Source organism: Anopheles gambiae, chromosome 3, assembly GCF_943734735.2.
Source record: "Anopheles gambiae chromosome 3, idAnoGambNW_F1_1, whole genome shotgun sequence".
Classification (NCBI taxonomy): domain Eukaryota; kingdom Metazoa; phylum Arthropoda; class Insecta; order Diptera; family Culicidae; genus Anopheles; species Anopheles gambiae.
In genome coordinates this window covers 46,358,531-46,373,413 of record NC_064602.1, presented here as the reverse complement: position 1 = coordinate 46,373,413, position 14,883 = coordinate 46,358,531, and the positions used below count along the sequence as shown (strand labels likewise).

At 41.9% G+C, this 14,883-nt stretch overlaps 3 protein-coding genes across 3 annotated transcripts; 1 reads left to right on the top strand and 2 right to left on the bottom strand.

Annotated features, from left to right (window-relative positions):
- Positions 1–1,311: 1,311 nt before the first annotated feature.
- On the bottom strand, positions 1,312–6,409 carry LOC1268965 (Golgi phosphoprotein 3 homolog sauron). Its single transcript, XM_307546.3, has 4 exons — positions 5,360–6,409; positions 4,169–4,415; positions 3,792–3,967; positions 1,312–3,655 (listed from the first exon to the last, which is right to left on the bottom strand). The coding sequence occupies exons 1-4, from the start codon at positions 5,561–5,563 to the stop codon at positions 3,407–3,409; spliced, it is 876 nt and encodes a 291-aa protein (XP_307546.1). The 5' UTR covers positions 5,564–6,409; the 3' UTR covers positions 1,312–3,406.
- Positions 6,410–8,916: 2,507 nt separating this feature from the next.
- On the top strand, positions 8,917–10,202 carry LOC1279389 (probable ribosome production factor 1). The gene has a single exon (XM_319105.3). It carries the CDS (start codon positions 9,034–9,036, stop codon positions 10,162–10,164), a length of 1,131 nt encoding a protein of 376 aa, XP_319105.3. The 5' UTR covers positions 8,917–9,033; the 3' UTR covers positions 10,165–10,202.
- Positions 10,185–11,118, bottom strand: LOC1279388 (methyltransferase-like 26). The gene is made up of 2 exons (XM_319104.5): positions 11,001–11,118; positions 10,185–10,910 (listed from the first exon to the last, which is right to left on the bottom strand). The coding sequence occupies exons 1-2, from the start codon at positions 11,003–11,005 to the stop codon at positions 10,259–10,261; spliced, it is 657 nt and encodes a 218-aa protein (XP_319104.5). The 5' UTR covers positions 11,006–11,118; the 3' UTR covers positions 10,185–10,258.
- Between the last annotated feature and the right edge of the window lie 3,765 nt (positions 11,119–14,883).

Sequence of the window (14,883 nt, the reverse complement as noted above, 5' to 3'; positions counted from 1 at the left end):
CACGTATCATGACAGTTGGTTTATTTACAGGTTGGTGCACCGCGATTTATTTGACAGTAGCAATTAACCTTTTTGTCAACGCCCAACGCGATAGACGACAATGAGCTATGAACTAAAAACAAAAAAGAACTATATTTTTTCTATCCGTGAAGCCATGCATTTTGTACGAGCTATAATGCAAATACATGCAGCGGGAAGTGCCATGTATTCGGCTACCTTTTATCCAGGGGTTGGTTTATTCGTGCTGTTCGGAAATGACAGGCTGTTTGATTGACTGAGAAATAGGTTTGAAAAACCCGTTAACAGACAATAGTTTCATCATCAAAAATACTATAACTCGGAGCATAAACTGTGATCGGTTGCCTCGCCCTCAAACATCGTTTCTCCATATCATAAAAAAAGACAAAAAGCAGAATCCAGATTCTTTACATGGATTTTCACGTTCGATTTTCGTAAAAGTGATGGTTGCGATGCCATTCAGAACGGATGTAATGCTATGTCCCGTGAGAGTTCAGGCTACGTCCTGCCTGTTTCAGGAGTGTCCGAAACCGCCTTCGCCTGTCCTGGCCTTAATGGCGATCACTTCCACGCCATCTTGCCTCCTCATTTTGGGCCTACCACATCCCCTTGGTCCTTCTGGAAGTCCTAAAAAGACTTTACGGGCTGGCTCGTCCGTTTCCACTCTCAGCGAAACCACTTTTGCAACATACTTGACTTAATTTTAACACTATGTTGAATATACTTGATTTCTACAAAATAAATATAAAAACAGAATAAGATAACATATAATTATAATGATAATTCACTTTATGAAACAAGCAAAGCAAAACAAAAAAACACATATCGGTGAAATCTCTCTGACCTGCGTGCAAAATCCAACTAGAGGTTGCAGATTACAAAGCTTATTTGTGGTGACAAAAATGGGCCGACTGCACAAACTAAAAATCAAACTAAATGAAAATTTATCGGACATTCTGAAAAAATGATTATAGGCCTTCATAAAATATGTTATCGATAGAAAAAATTAATCAACGTAACTGAAGTAATCTAGGGCCGGTCTGGTGGTACAGTCGTCAACTCGTACGACTTACCGACATGCCCGTCATGGGTTCAAACCCCGAATAGCCCATGCTCCCATACGTAGGACTGACTATCCTGCTACGGTAACAAAAAGTCACTGAAAGCCAAGCCCACTTCACTAGTGGGTACAGGCAGGCCTTGACCGGCCGTGGTTGTTGTGCATAAAAGAAGAAGAACTGAAGTAACCACAAAAAGGGGATTGGCTGAATTGTCCAAAGAAAAGCAAGTGTATATTGTTAAAGACTTTAACCAATTTATATTTTTATTTCTTTACATATCTTGTTTTACTTATTTACGTTAACAATAGGTTCGACACCCCCACTGCACTGTCTGTTTCGCTATGTACAATTTTCTGTTGTTCATTTAAATCCGTTGCAATTTTAAGGAAAAAAGACCCATTTTAACACAGCATGTGTGCGACCCCGCATACATCGTACTCCAGAGTGTTTTATGGAACCGTACTGTCGTCGTGTGGTTTTTTTGATTTCTATTTCGCCAAAGCCCGGAACCTAAAACGAACGCTTTGCTTCCTTACAGTAATATATACTATCGCTAAATACATCATATATAGATTGTAAAAAAGCCCAGTAACATAAATTTCACTAAAAAAACACAACGCAAAACAAATAGAGAAAGTATACCATTAATCTTAAACACGATAGTGAAGAATGTTTCGAACTGTTTTACAAGTAATTTGAATTGCACGTTCGCTGCTCCCGTATTTGATCCAGGTTAATGAAAAATATTAATTTTTTTTTCGCCACTAGCTGGATGCATGGGAATCGGAATTCTGGTGATGTTAAGACGAAATTAAATCGTATCGTATTCTTGAACGTTTATTTGCGGGCTTGGCATTTCCTTACTGACGTGATAATATATGCGCTACAGCAACGATTAGCTATGCTTCTATTGCTATAGATAGTTTGAAAATTGTTTAACTAGCAGATGTGTAAAAAAAAGGGTTCTACCTCTCTCCCCCCCCCCCCCACTCGGTTGGTTTACGAAGAACTTTGCCGGCTTATTATAATTACCTTGTTCTCTATTCTGTGTTCATAAAATCAGCTATGAAATGTTTAAATAAAAGTATTGCTGCTTCACGGATTTCATTGCGTGCGTCAAACCAATGCTAAACGTTTTATCACGTGTACGATCAACTGAATGAAATCGTAGGTAAAAGTTGCTTGATTTCCCATCCTTATAAGTGTCCATGCAAGTGTCGTAGAACAATAGGCAGCGAATAGAACCTAACTGTGGCTTTACTTAACAATAAAACAATAATTGGTCTGTAACCCTGCAAAGGAGACCATTCTAACTGAAGACGAGTAGTTTAGTAACAATTGCTTGACCGTGGTAATAGAATGTTGTGGATAAATTAAATCGTCTCAACATGAGTCTATTCCATGGGGATTTACTGCATCAAATGAACGTTTGATCGTTGGTGGAATAGCTTATATTGAAGCGCGTTACAAAAGTGCACACTTACGAAGAGTGCACGTACATTGTATTCTTGAACACCGAAAGTTACGAAACTTTATGTGCTTTTGTTGTTGTTGTTGTTGTTGTTGTTGTGTGTAATCGGCCCCGTGTCGGGGGCACGTATCGGGCGCTGTATCATTTGCAATTGCTTGATAATAGTACTTCTTCCTGCGGCACACAACGGTGAGTACGAAATCGTTTACAATTTTGCCCATTATTATTGTATCGTATCTCAGCTCAGACTGTGCTCATACGTTAGTGCTTAGAATATTACTTTGTTGAAGCAAAATGCCTTATTAACAATTTACCTTGCATGTTCCAAACAACTAAAAATCACAATTCTATCCATCCGATTCTATTCTGTTACACTTGCGCGCTCACACATCGGGCAATCGTGGCAAGTCGTTGTGTCAATCAATTTGTGTTTGCAACTTGCGCTTTCCTTCCTGTTCTCTTTACTAAGTGGTCCCTTCTATTGGCCACAACATCTAGGAGCTGGGAGATGTATTAGTGCACTTTGGGAAAACGCTTCGCACAACCGAAAGCAATCGGTAAAACCCATCACAATGAGCAGCGAATTGTCGTACTAGTGCTGCCTTCTCTTGCGCCCACTCACTGTTCTTCTCCGGCAGTGTGCAACACACGAAGCGAACGGAGATCTGTTTGAAAGTCGGTGAGGGGACTACTATGGTATATTCCTGCTCACATACCACATTCGTTGCCGTTGGGTTACACGCTCGTGAAGCACTGTTTGCCTATTGCTCTTTCTTCCACCCGCAGCAGTGGCATTGTAATGGGGGGTCGTCGGCATTATTGCGGCTAGGCAGAATTAGGAAGGGGTTGGCTTATCTTACTTGGTAAAGGCCGCAAAGACGGCCCAAATCACTTCGTTGGCGTTCGATTTGGCGGATTCCGCCTCAAAGTCCAGATCGAGCAGCTCTCTCACCCGCCGCATCGCCAGCTCGTAATCGTCATCGTTGAGCGGTGCAAAGGCATTCTCCAGGACGTCGCTCGCGTGAGCCAGCAGTATCAGCGCTAGCATTCGCTTGCCAATCCGCTGAGGATCGTTGACCCATTTCGTTAGTACCGCATCCTGTATCTGTGGACGTGCAGGGGCAACCCCAAACAAAAAAACCGGAAGAAAGAGCAAGATTAAATCCACCAGATCTTTTTTGGTGTGCGTGTGCTTCGTTCCGGACGGACGGTTTCCGCATCCAAATCTACACAGCACTTACCTTCTTTACCAACCGGCACTTGATAACGTTATCAGTTAGTGGATGTGTCGTCATATCGAATAGGAGAAAATTTTGTTTCTCCGTCGTTAGTACACCCTTTTCGACTAAATTCTTGGCTAGCCGCTCGCGCACATTTTTCAGCTGATAGCGTATCTTTAGCGGATTCCATGTTTCCCCTGTACAACGAACAAGCGGTACAGTGATTAGTAGAATGTTTGTTTGTGTGTATGTATGCGTGTGTGTCTATACATTAAACGGGTTGTCTATACGATTTGCTAGAACCTTCTTCGAAACACTGAGCTCGTGTACTGGGAAGCAAGTTGTGTGTAAAAATGTAAACTATATACTGTAGTTATTCACTGTTTCGTAAAACTTACCGCTCAAATATTCGATCCAGCTCTGAATGGTCTCCGGTGGGCACGTTTCTTTAATATGTTTCAAGGCCTCGTCGAGCAGTACATCACCGGTCGGTGTGTCGGATTTGAGAATGATTTTTCGCGTGCACAAACCCTTCCTTCGCATACCGGCTCGCTCCAGTTCGATACGCCCGCGAAGGCCCAGCTCAATCAGGATACATCCTCGCAACCCGCTCGATATGCAATCGTTCCAGAATGATGTGTAGCCCTGTACGAGGGAACGGACGAAATTTGTTTATTATAAATTTTCTAACAACTAATTTGATTCAACGTTTTCGGTGCGAAAGCAGTTTTAACAAAAAGAAGAGAAAACAAAACAAGTAACAGCGAATCAACGAGAAACGTGCCAGTGCAGCCGTTTCGTTATTTAAAGAACTGGTTCCATTTACGCAATAACGTTGCTTACTTAAGATGGGGACAGTTTATTGCTGGATGTAAGAACGGCACGTCTTCAATTGTCGATAAGCTGTAGAACAAATCATACCGTTGTTGTTTCTGTTTTTACTTCACTCAAACACAACGCACGGTATTCGGTAGATTCCGAGCCGGCAAAAGGAGTGCAAAAATAATGTGTAAACAACGATAAAACCCCATTTTTTCTAACGTTGCGGCAACAGTTGAACAATGCCACATAGCATTCATGGTATGGGTTCGCGCGACGCTGAAGCGATAAGTGCGAATGTGGGCTAATAAAAATCATCATTATTAAAGCCACCGATTCATACTGACAAGGGGAAAATTATCTAATACGAAACGATATTAGTGGACGAGAATTTAGCGACAAAATTGCTTCAAAAGCGTGACAACAGCAAATTATCACTGACTGATGTTGCCACTTGGTAGCGAGAAAGATGTGATGCAGAAAAAAACATCCCCGTCTATCCATTATGACGATGTGGCGCGTTTGGATTGTGTCACACCACTTAACTTTGCTCGCGAAGGACAAAACATCTATTGCTGTTCCAAAGCATCCGTTTTTAATGGATTGCTGAGGCCTTTGCTCTTCGAATGCAACTGAGATTCCGTGATGTTAATTCTTTTTTTGTTCTTGCCCGCTCCCAATCAGTCTCATACTTGCGGCTGGAGGTAGCTTGTCAATGATTATTACTGTCTGCCGCTGCTCGACGTCGTTACCCATCCGACCGCTCTTACCTCCTTATCCTTTAGCCCCAACAGCAGCACCTCTTCCATCAAAGTCAGCCGCGTTTCCTTGGAGTCGCAGTCTTCCATCTCGTCCTCCTTGTCTACTTTGTTGTCCTCCTGGTCGACATTATTTGCCGCGGACGAAGACGATCCTCCGTTCGATTCGGTGTCGCGTGCTTTTACACGTCGCACAAGCCCGTCAGTTCGATTCATCGCTCAGCCGATGCCGTTTTAGGCCGCCGTCCTCGTGGGTATATGATTGTTTTGCGGTGGCGAAGAGTTGTCACCTCCGTGCGGGGGGATTGCCGACAGACACCTCACACGGTGGTGGTAGAGGTGAAGGTGCTTGTTGGCCTTTCCTTGCTCTCTGCCCTTTCTACCTGTCCGCTTGCCTTCCTGCCCCACCCACCCAGCACCAGTTGTGTGTGAGTGTGCACTCTAACTACCGCATACACGATGACCGTGGACACACTTTGGCGTTTGTCACTGGGCACAAGTAGACATGCACACAAACACTGCACCACACACACTCTCACCAAAGTTCCTGCTTTTGCTGGATGGTTACCCTTCGATGTTGATGATACACACACTCGAGATGGCCCGGGCGAAAGTAATCCGCACACATTCAACAACAACAAAACACGGGAAATGGACAACAACGCTTTAACGGTTGCTGCAATGCAGTCAGCGATTCCGAAATCTGTCTCGGTCGTTCGCCTCGTAACGATGAGCTGGGTGGTGTTGGAGTCCAACCAACGTCGCTCTTTGCGTCGCCGTCGTTGTCGTTGTCGTCGTTTGGAGCCCCTTGGCAGCTTTCCAGCCCTTGGTGCTAGTTTTCACATCGAGCCCGGGTTGTTCGCGATCCCACAATTAACGCATTACCAGCGTTCACTTTACTTACAGCTTGCTGAGCCAATTGCAATGAGTTGAATCACCGTGTAGCAGGAAAAGTAAATAATATTCGCCCACTATTTGTGACACGAAACAAGGCAGCGATGACGACTGCTGCAGCAGCAGATAGGAAAAAACATGGCGGATTCGTGGAACGATTCAATTGACAGGATGCTATTCGGGTCTGCTGTCAGCGTGACTTTTGGCTACAAAGACCAAGATTATTTAAATTGCTGTAACCTTGGTGAAGACCCTCATAACAATTTTGAACTACAATATTTAGATAGATTTCAAAATAATTATTCCATTAAAAAGTGAAAGCTTCATAGCTTGACCAGCGGCGAGTGTCACTATAAATACGCATGAGTCATATCAACGTCACACGAAGCGTGAACTCAGAAAGTTCCCGCTTGCTTTGTAAGAGAGGGTGTAAACTTCCCGTCTAAAGATTAGTTGTATGACTGAAATCCAGTTTTCGCCAAAGCTTATGCCTCGTATGATGTCCGTATCAGAACCAAACAATTTTGATTTTTCTGCACGAACGCCGCAGGAGCGATTACCGCTACCTTACCGTCTGCTACACGTAGTCATTTTAGATTGCTTTGCAAAAAATTGTAATAAAGCTGGTGGCGCCATCTGTTGGTGGGATAGCCATACAGTGGAGCTTTCTTCGCTTCGAGAGCTTTCTCCCTCCCTCTGTACTGCAGTATGGTTTCGTATTGAAGTTATGCATTGCTAGAACTTGAACAGGCACACGATTCATTAAAAACTAAACTGTAATGTGAACCATCAGAACTGAAGAAATTGAGATTTCAGCAATGGTCAATGGTATTCCCAAGCGCCATAGATTAAGTTTAAACGACTGGAAAATCAAATATTCATAGAAAAAACGAATGTTCCATAGCTTCACTGGTTTGCTCGATAGATGACGCTTGATAATTATTATTATATTACAGTTCTTTTCCTGCAATATGTTTCGACAAGCTTCATCTAATCATGACCTATATAGCCTTCTAACTTTCCGAGCAAAAATCAATGAAATTGGTCGTGTGGTCGGATACATGGTTATCAACACCATCGATCATTATTCAAATCTCACTTGCTTCCCCTACCAGCATTAAAAGGCTTTGAAGGCATTCAGAAGGCATTTAAGGCCTTAGTCGCCTTAGAAGGCGAATAAAGATTTCAACCGAAACTTTCACGGCTGAAACGGGATCTCTTCGAAATCTTTCAACTTTTTGATTCAACGAGAACAGATAACTTGCCGCCATCTTAGCTTGTTTATATACTGGTTTTGCACCCTCCCTAATGTAACTGCCAAATAGAGCAGTGACAACGCTTTTGGTTCCGAACCGAGAAAGCGTGTGTTCGAATCCTAATTTTTATTATCTTTTTTATGTGTTTATTTCTTTTTAAATTAATATTTTCTTGCTATAATTAGATCAAACCAAATTTATGTGAAGCGAAATTTTAAAAACACATTTTTAAAAACATAATAATGACTATGTTTACCCTTCATAATCAGGATGGGAGAAATATGTATCTCACTTCTCCTTTTACTAGAGTTATCGAAATAAGTTTGATATATTAATACCTTTCAACGGGTTGGTCTTTAACAACCGAATAATGCAGACCATATTTAATAAAGTGAAATAGCTCAGAGCTTAACGCAAGAGAACATAACACGTAAATCGTGGTATCGAATCTCACGCACATATCTGGGAACGCTACAACAGTGCAGTGCTGAAGACGCTTGTAAGGTTTTCTTTTGACAGTTGCAATTTCAAATTTCAAATTAAAAGCGAAATTTTTCATTGACATATTTCAAAGGCATTTAATTACTGCTAAATGCACTGCTGATCGCCTTCAATTCGCCGGCGATTACAAGGCGATTAGAAGGCATTTAACGGAAATTTGCGGGTAGGGTCTGTACAAATGGTTCACATTAGGGTTTATTATTTAAACAATCGTATCGTCGTTCAAGTTCTAGCGATGCATAACTTCAATGCGGAACCATAAAACAGTACAGTAGGAAGGAGAAAGCTCTCAAAGCGAGGAAAGCGCTCCACTGGTTGAGTATCTCCCAACAGATGGCGCCACTAGCTTTTTTTTAATACTATTTTTAGAATGCATGAGTCGTTCACCGTCTGCTAAACGAAGTCTATATTCCGTTTAGGTAGAAAGCTTGAGTCGTTTTAAAATCCGTTTAGTGGTCGTTTAGAGGCAATTTGTGGTAATTGGGATATATCGGAGAACACCTGTAATTTTTCTACATTAATTTTATTTTGTTTATAAAGTTATTTCGCTGTTCAGTTACGCGCAAAACTGCGCCTCCAACAATTTAACGATCAAAATATCAATATTCTCCTGGTATTAAATCAGTTTGACAGACGCAGATAGATTTTGTTTTCAATTTTGACGCTGCGTCGTGCGGTGTTAACGCATGCGATTGTCAAATCCCATACATTTTGGTAAAATCGCAACGCAGTGCGGCGGAACAAGTACCACTGTCGTACCAAAATCCTGTGAAAGGGCCAATCAATCAATCAACATTGACAATCAATGTGAAAGGGTCTTAAAATTGTCATCCAAGCGATCCTTCCTGACATGTAGGTTTAATCGGTAAACGTATGGACATGAATTGTTATTTGGGAATTCTTCATGCTTGCTGTCATTCGCCCGGCATCGTTTTTAGTCAAATAATAACAACAAAACGTGGTCATTTCGAGCCGCGCTGTACGGATTCTCTGTGGATGCTTTCTAGCCTGATCTGAAAAAAAAAACGCCGAAAAATGTCTAGCAGCGATAGTGATAGTGAATTTCAAGAGGAACCTAAACCATCCACGTCGAAGGCGAAAGGGAAGAAAAAAGATGATGGAAAACCGAAGCGTAAACGACTGCAGGACTATTTGGATGAGAAGGCAGCCCGCGAGGTAGCCGAGCGGGCGGAAGAGTTACTGCGGAAACGGCGTCGCCGTGGTCTGGCGGACGATGAAGAAGATCCAGAGGAGACAACGTTCCCGGTGATCAACCCGATGAATTTTGTCAAGAACAAGGAGATCCGCCACAAGCAGTTCAAACGTATGCAGGGGGCCAAGAGGAAGGAAGAAAAGGAGGCCAAAAAGACGCGCAAGCTAGAGGGCATACCATCCGCTCCGAACCATACGATCGAAAGTCTGCGCGAGAAGGATGATACGACGGTGGTTAATATGGAAGGGGAGGATCAGGCGGAAGTCATGAACGATCTGGCAAACGACGAGTTTTGCGAGTATTATCAGAAGAGCTACGAACCGAGGGTGATGATAACGTTCAACGCGACACCGCACATGGTAACGCGCAAGTTTGCATCCCTGCTGCGACGAATGATTCCAAATGCAAAAACCTTCCGGCGTAATAAGACACAACTGAAGCGGGTGTGCAAGAGCGCTATACGCGAGAACTATACCGACATCCTGGTGGTGAACGAAAACAGGAAGAAACCGGAAGGTTTGCTGCTTATTCACCTGCCCGACGGACCGACGGCACACTTCAAAGTAAGCAACTTTAAAGACTTGAAGGATTTGAAGCGCAACGAGAGGGACATTACAACACATCGACCGGAGGTGATTTTGAACAACTTTACCACTCGCCTGGGATTGACTATTGGTCGCATGTTGGGCGCACTGTTTCACTACGAACCAGAATTTCGCGGGCGTCGTGCAGTAACGTTCCACAATCAGCGTGATTACATCTTCTTTCGGCATCATCTGTACGAATTCGACAAGAACGGAAAGCGTGTGAAACTGCGCGAACTGGGGCCACGATTTACGCTCAAGTTGCGTTCTCTGCAGGTGGGACTGTTTGATGGCAAGTGTGGAGATTACGAATGGATGATTACCAACAAGCGCCACCAGATGGAAAGCCGACGTAGATTCTTCCTGTAAAATAAAGTATCTCACGGATGTGGGTTTCAGTACAATAAGTTATATTTTCGTTCTGCCAGTGTTTGTTGAACATTTAGCGGGAAGTCACACCTCTTTAGGCATGATTTGCATCTTTTTTCCAAATCAAACATTTGTTGTTTGCAGGTAGTTCAATCATCTCTTGCAGCGTAATACCTTTCGATGCGGCCAACGTGCTCAGCTCTTTCGTGTCGCGTATACCCCACTCGGGGTTACGATGCTGCAATGATTCATTGAAACGTACGTTACTCTCCGGAGTGAGAGTGCCGTCCACGGCGTACGGTCCGTATGTTATCAGCAGTCCTCCACGTTTCAACAACTGAGCTGCATTGTCAAACAATCCGTGGGCACAGGCGATCGGTGAAATGTGCAGCATGTTTATATTGAGCATATAATCGAACCGGTTGGCACCGGAAGTATGGTTGATGTTCGCCTCATTCTGCCAATCCGTGCACGGTTTGGAAATGTCGATGAAGATGGGAGGTTCAACGTTCTTTACATCTTGCCGGTAGGCATCAATGCTGCCGAACAGAGTGGTATCGTATTCCGATGGTTGAAATGTTATGTTGGGAAATTCCTTGGCAAAGTAAGCTGCGTGCAGCCCAACTCCGGAAGAAATTTCCAACAGGCGAAGGTTTGGCTCCGTTTTCGACAATACTCGCCTCAAAACATCCAGAATGGGATCCTTGTTCCTTTCGCCGGCCGGATTTGTTATTCTTCTCATGATGCTGGAATGTAGGAGAAATATTACAAGCGATAGAATTACTTCGTTTAGCAGTGGTCCAGACAATGTATGAACTTATGAGCAGAATATTAACTTCATAAACCTGTTGGCCAGTGTGGAATATACAATTGTACGCCGAAACGCTCTGATACGATTTTGTAAACAATGTGAAAGCTACACTGTAAATTATGAATGCACTTTTAAAAAGGCCCAAGTGTCCAAAATTGAATAGCGTGAAATCCCAGAGGACAAATTGCGTACAATCTGTATGCAAGTTGTGTTGGGTCTTGTTAGCAAAGAGCCAGCAAATTCCTGCAGTTTCTGTAAAAAAAATCATACTTGGTGTCTCATCATGTTTCGACCAGGCTAGCTGTATGCCGTTTGAAATGTTGATAAAAATCCATAAATTGGTACAAATCAGTCCGTTGAGTGTTGTTGGACAAATCATCATTCATAGAAAGCGCTGGGCAACATTTCTCCCCATCTTCCAATCTCTATCCAACATTGCGTAAAATTATAGCCATCAAGGAGGCTTTTCCAGAAATCATAGCCAAAACATTTTTTGACTGATAAATTATACCAGTCTGTACCCAAGTGCCACAAATCCACTAAACGACCACTAAACGGCTTCTAAACGACTTAAATTCTCTACCTAAACGGAATATAGAAAGACTTCGTTTAGCAGACGGCAAACGACTCATGCATTCTAAAAATAGCAAAAAAGCTGGTGGCGCCATCTTTTTGTGGGATACCCAACCAGTTCAGCTTCCTTGCTTGGAGGAGAGCTTTCTCATTTCCTCTGTACTGTTGTATGGTTTCGCATTGAAGTTATGCATCGCTAGAACTAGAACGGCGATACGCTTGTTTAAATACTAAACTCCAACGCAAACCACCAGCACTGAAGGAAGTGAGATTTGAGTAATGGTCGTTGGTGTTGGTACCCACGTATCTGACCACACGACCATTCATGTAGATTTTTGCTCGGAAAGTTATAAGGCTATTTAGGTCATGATAAGATGAAACTTGTCGAAACACATTGCAAGAAAAGGATAGCAATATAATGATGAGTTGTAATACGTCATCTATTGATCAAACCAATGAAGCTGTGGAGCTTTAATTTTTTTCTATGGATATTCAATTTTCCAGTCGTTTAAGCTTAATCTGTGGCGCTTGGGTAATGATCGATGGTATTGATACCCCTACCAGCAAATTTCCGTTAAATGCTAAATAAAGTTTGAAGGTTATATAGGTTAGACGACGCGATTAGACGACATGATTAGATGACGCGTATCGAAATAAATTGCAGGAAAAGGACAGCAATATAATAATGAGTTATAAAGCACCATCTATTGAGCTTAACCAGTGAAGTTATCGAGCTTTCATTTTTTTCTATGGATATTTGATTTTCCAGTCGTTTAAGCTTAATCTGTGGCGCTTGGGTTGGTTTTAAATTTTAATCATTTAACATAATTTACGTTTAACGTGATCCGAGGTCCAATCCTGACGATATTTTCAGTCGTTTTGCATGCAATTTTAAGACTTGCGTTCACGTTCTCTCCATATTGTTGAATGCTTTATAATTTAAGTTGTGTATCACTAGAACTAGATTTTGCTAGGCACTAGGCATGCGATTTTGCCGCGATTTTTTTTATTTTTTATGATTTACGATTTTATGATTTTTTTTTAAATCATATCAAATAATGATTATCTATCAAATAATGAAAGAAACAACAAAATCTCATGAGAATACCTTAAAAAACCTAGAAAATTGAGAAAACGCATTTCTTGCTGCATGCAGCAAAATCGCATGTGGCGATTCTCTGACCGTTCCCTTGCAGGGTTTTGCGATATAACTCAAGACAGCGGGATACTATGATAAATCGTCATGAGTCAATCGCAAGACTGTGGAACGATACGTGATACGTGAAACAATACGGACATACCCTACTCGAAAATTTCCGTTAAATGCATTCTAATCGCCTTTTTTGGGCCGGTCTGGTGGTACAGTCGTCAACTCGTGCGACGTAAGAACATGCCCGTCATGGGTTCAAGTCCCGAATAGACCGTGCCCCCATACGTAGGATTGGCTATCCTGCTATGGTAACAATAAGTCACTGAAAGCCACGCTCACTTCACTAGTGGGTACAGGCAGGCCTTGACCGACAGCGGTTGTTGTGCCAAAGAAGAAGAAAAAGAATCGCCTTTTAATCACGAATTGAAGGTGATTAGCAGTCCATTTAGCAGTAATTAAATGCGTTTGAAAAAATTCCATGAAAAATTTCGTTTTGAATTTGAAATTTGAATTTGCAACTGTCAAAAGAAAACTATACAAGCGTCTTCAACACTGCACTGTTGTAGTGATTCCCATAGATGAGTGTGAGATTCGATAGCACGATTTAACGTGATATGTTCTCTTGCGTTAAGCTCTGACCTACTTCACTTTATTAAAGATGATCTGCATTATTTAGTTCTCAAATACAAATCCGTTAAAAGGTGTTAATATATCAAACTCATTGCGGTAGCTCTAATAAAAGGTGCAATGAGATACATATTTCACATATTTTCAATGAAGATTAAACATATGTTGTTGTTGTTTGAACTGTTTATAGAGACTATGGCTCCAACGGAGTTCTTTCGGCTCTTTAATCTTTTTGGAAATGAAAGCTGAACAAAGTGAAATTATTATGTTTTTTTAAAAGGGTATTATTTTAGTTTTACTTCACAATAATTTTTGTTTGTACTAATTATAGCAAGCTACTATTTAAATAAATAGAAAAAAACACAAAAAAAACGATCATAAAAAAAATCAGGATTTGTACACACGCTTGTGTAGGGATTATAAGGTATGGGAGGAAGAGAGAGAGAGAGAGAGAGAGAGAGAGAGAGAGAGAGAGAGAGACAGAGATAAATGGATAGTTGTATCAACAGCGAGAGAAGGACACGGAATAGAAGTGAAGAAAAATAAATCGTCAGTTGAGTTAGAACTGTCAGCTGGAACACATATACTGTGAGTGCGTGGCGTATTAATGAGATCCGAAAAGCGTATTTCCTCCTCCGGTCAATACAGCTTGCTCGTTTCGGAACCAAAATCGTTGTCACTGCTCTATTAGGCAGTTACATCAGTGAGGGTGCAAAACCGGTTTATAAACGAGTTAAGATAGTGGCAAGCTAGCTGTTCTCGTTGAATCAATAAAGTTGAAAGATTTCGCAGAGAATCCGTTACAGCCGACTATTGATGATCTTTTTTACATCGGTATTTTTCTGAAAATTACCCAATATATGACTTTCTGCGCTGTATCTTCCTATGGTTCTAGAAGTTACGCGACGGAGTAAAGTACAAGACAATACGCGTAACTCTCTTTTTGAAATCCTCATTACTATTGTACCATACGTTAGACAATGGACACCAAACTACATAATTGAACTCGAGCACGGAACGAATATACATAGAACATGGAGTTAAAAAGCAATGTGGATCATTGAACGCTCTCGGTTGTCGTCGAATAAATCGTAGCAAATTGTCAGCTTTGACTGAAATTTCATAGTAATGCTGTCGGAAATCTAGTTTGCGATCCAGGAAGACTCCTAATTCCCTCACCGCGTTGCAACGCGGTAGTCGTGTCCCTGTTGTAAAGAACGACATTAAAATACACTTGCATCTACAGAAATTACCAGGACGTTATAGTTGCAGCAGTCAGAAAAAAACATTCATCGATCTTTGCAGAGAAAGAGAGTCGGAAGTGTTCCGGACAGCACTAAACAGTCTAACATCATTCGCATAGAGCAAACAATCTGCTTCCGTAATTGCCAGAGCGACGTCATTGATGAAGATCGAGAACAACAAAGACTCAAAATTGTTGTCCTGAGGAATGCCAGACGTAATCTCGAATACAGAGGAAAAAACATAATCGATTTGCACGTGGTAGCTGCGTTCAGTGATGTAGGACCTGATTCAATCTACCAGAGGAGCAGAAAGA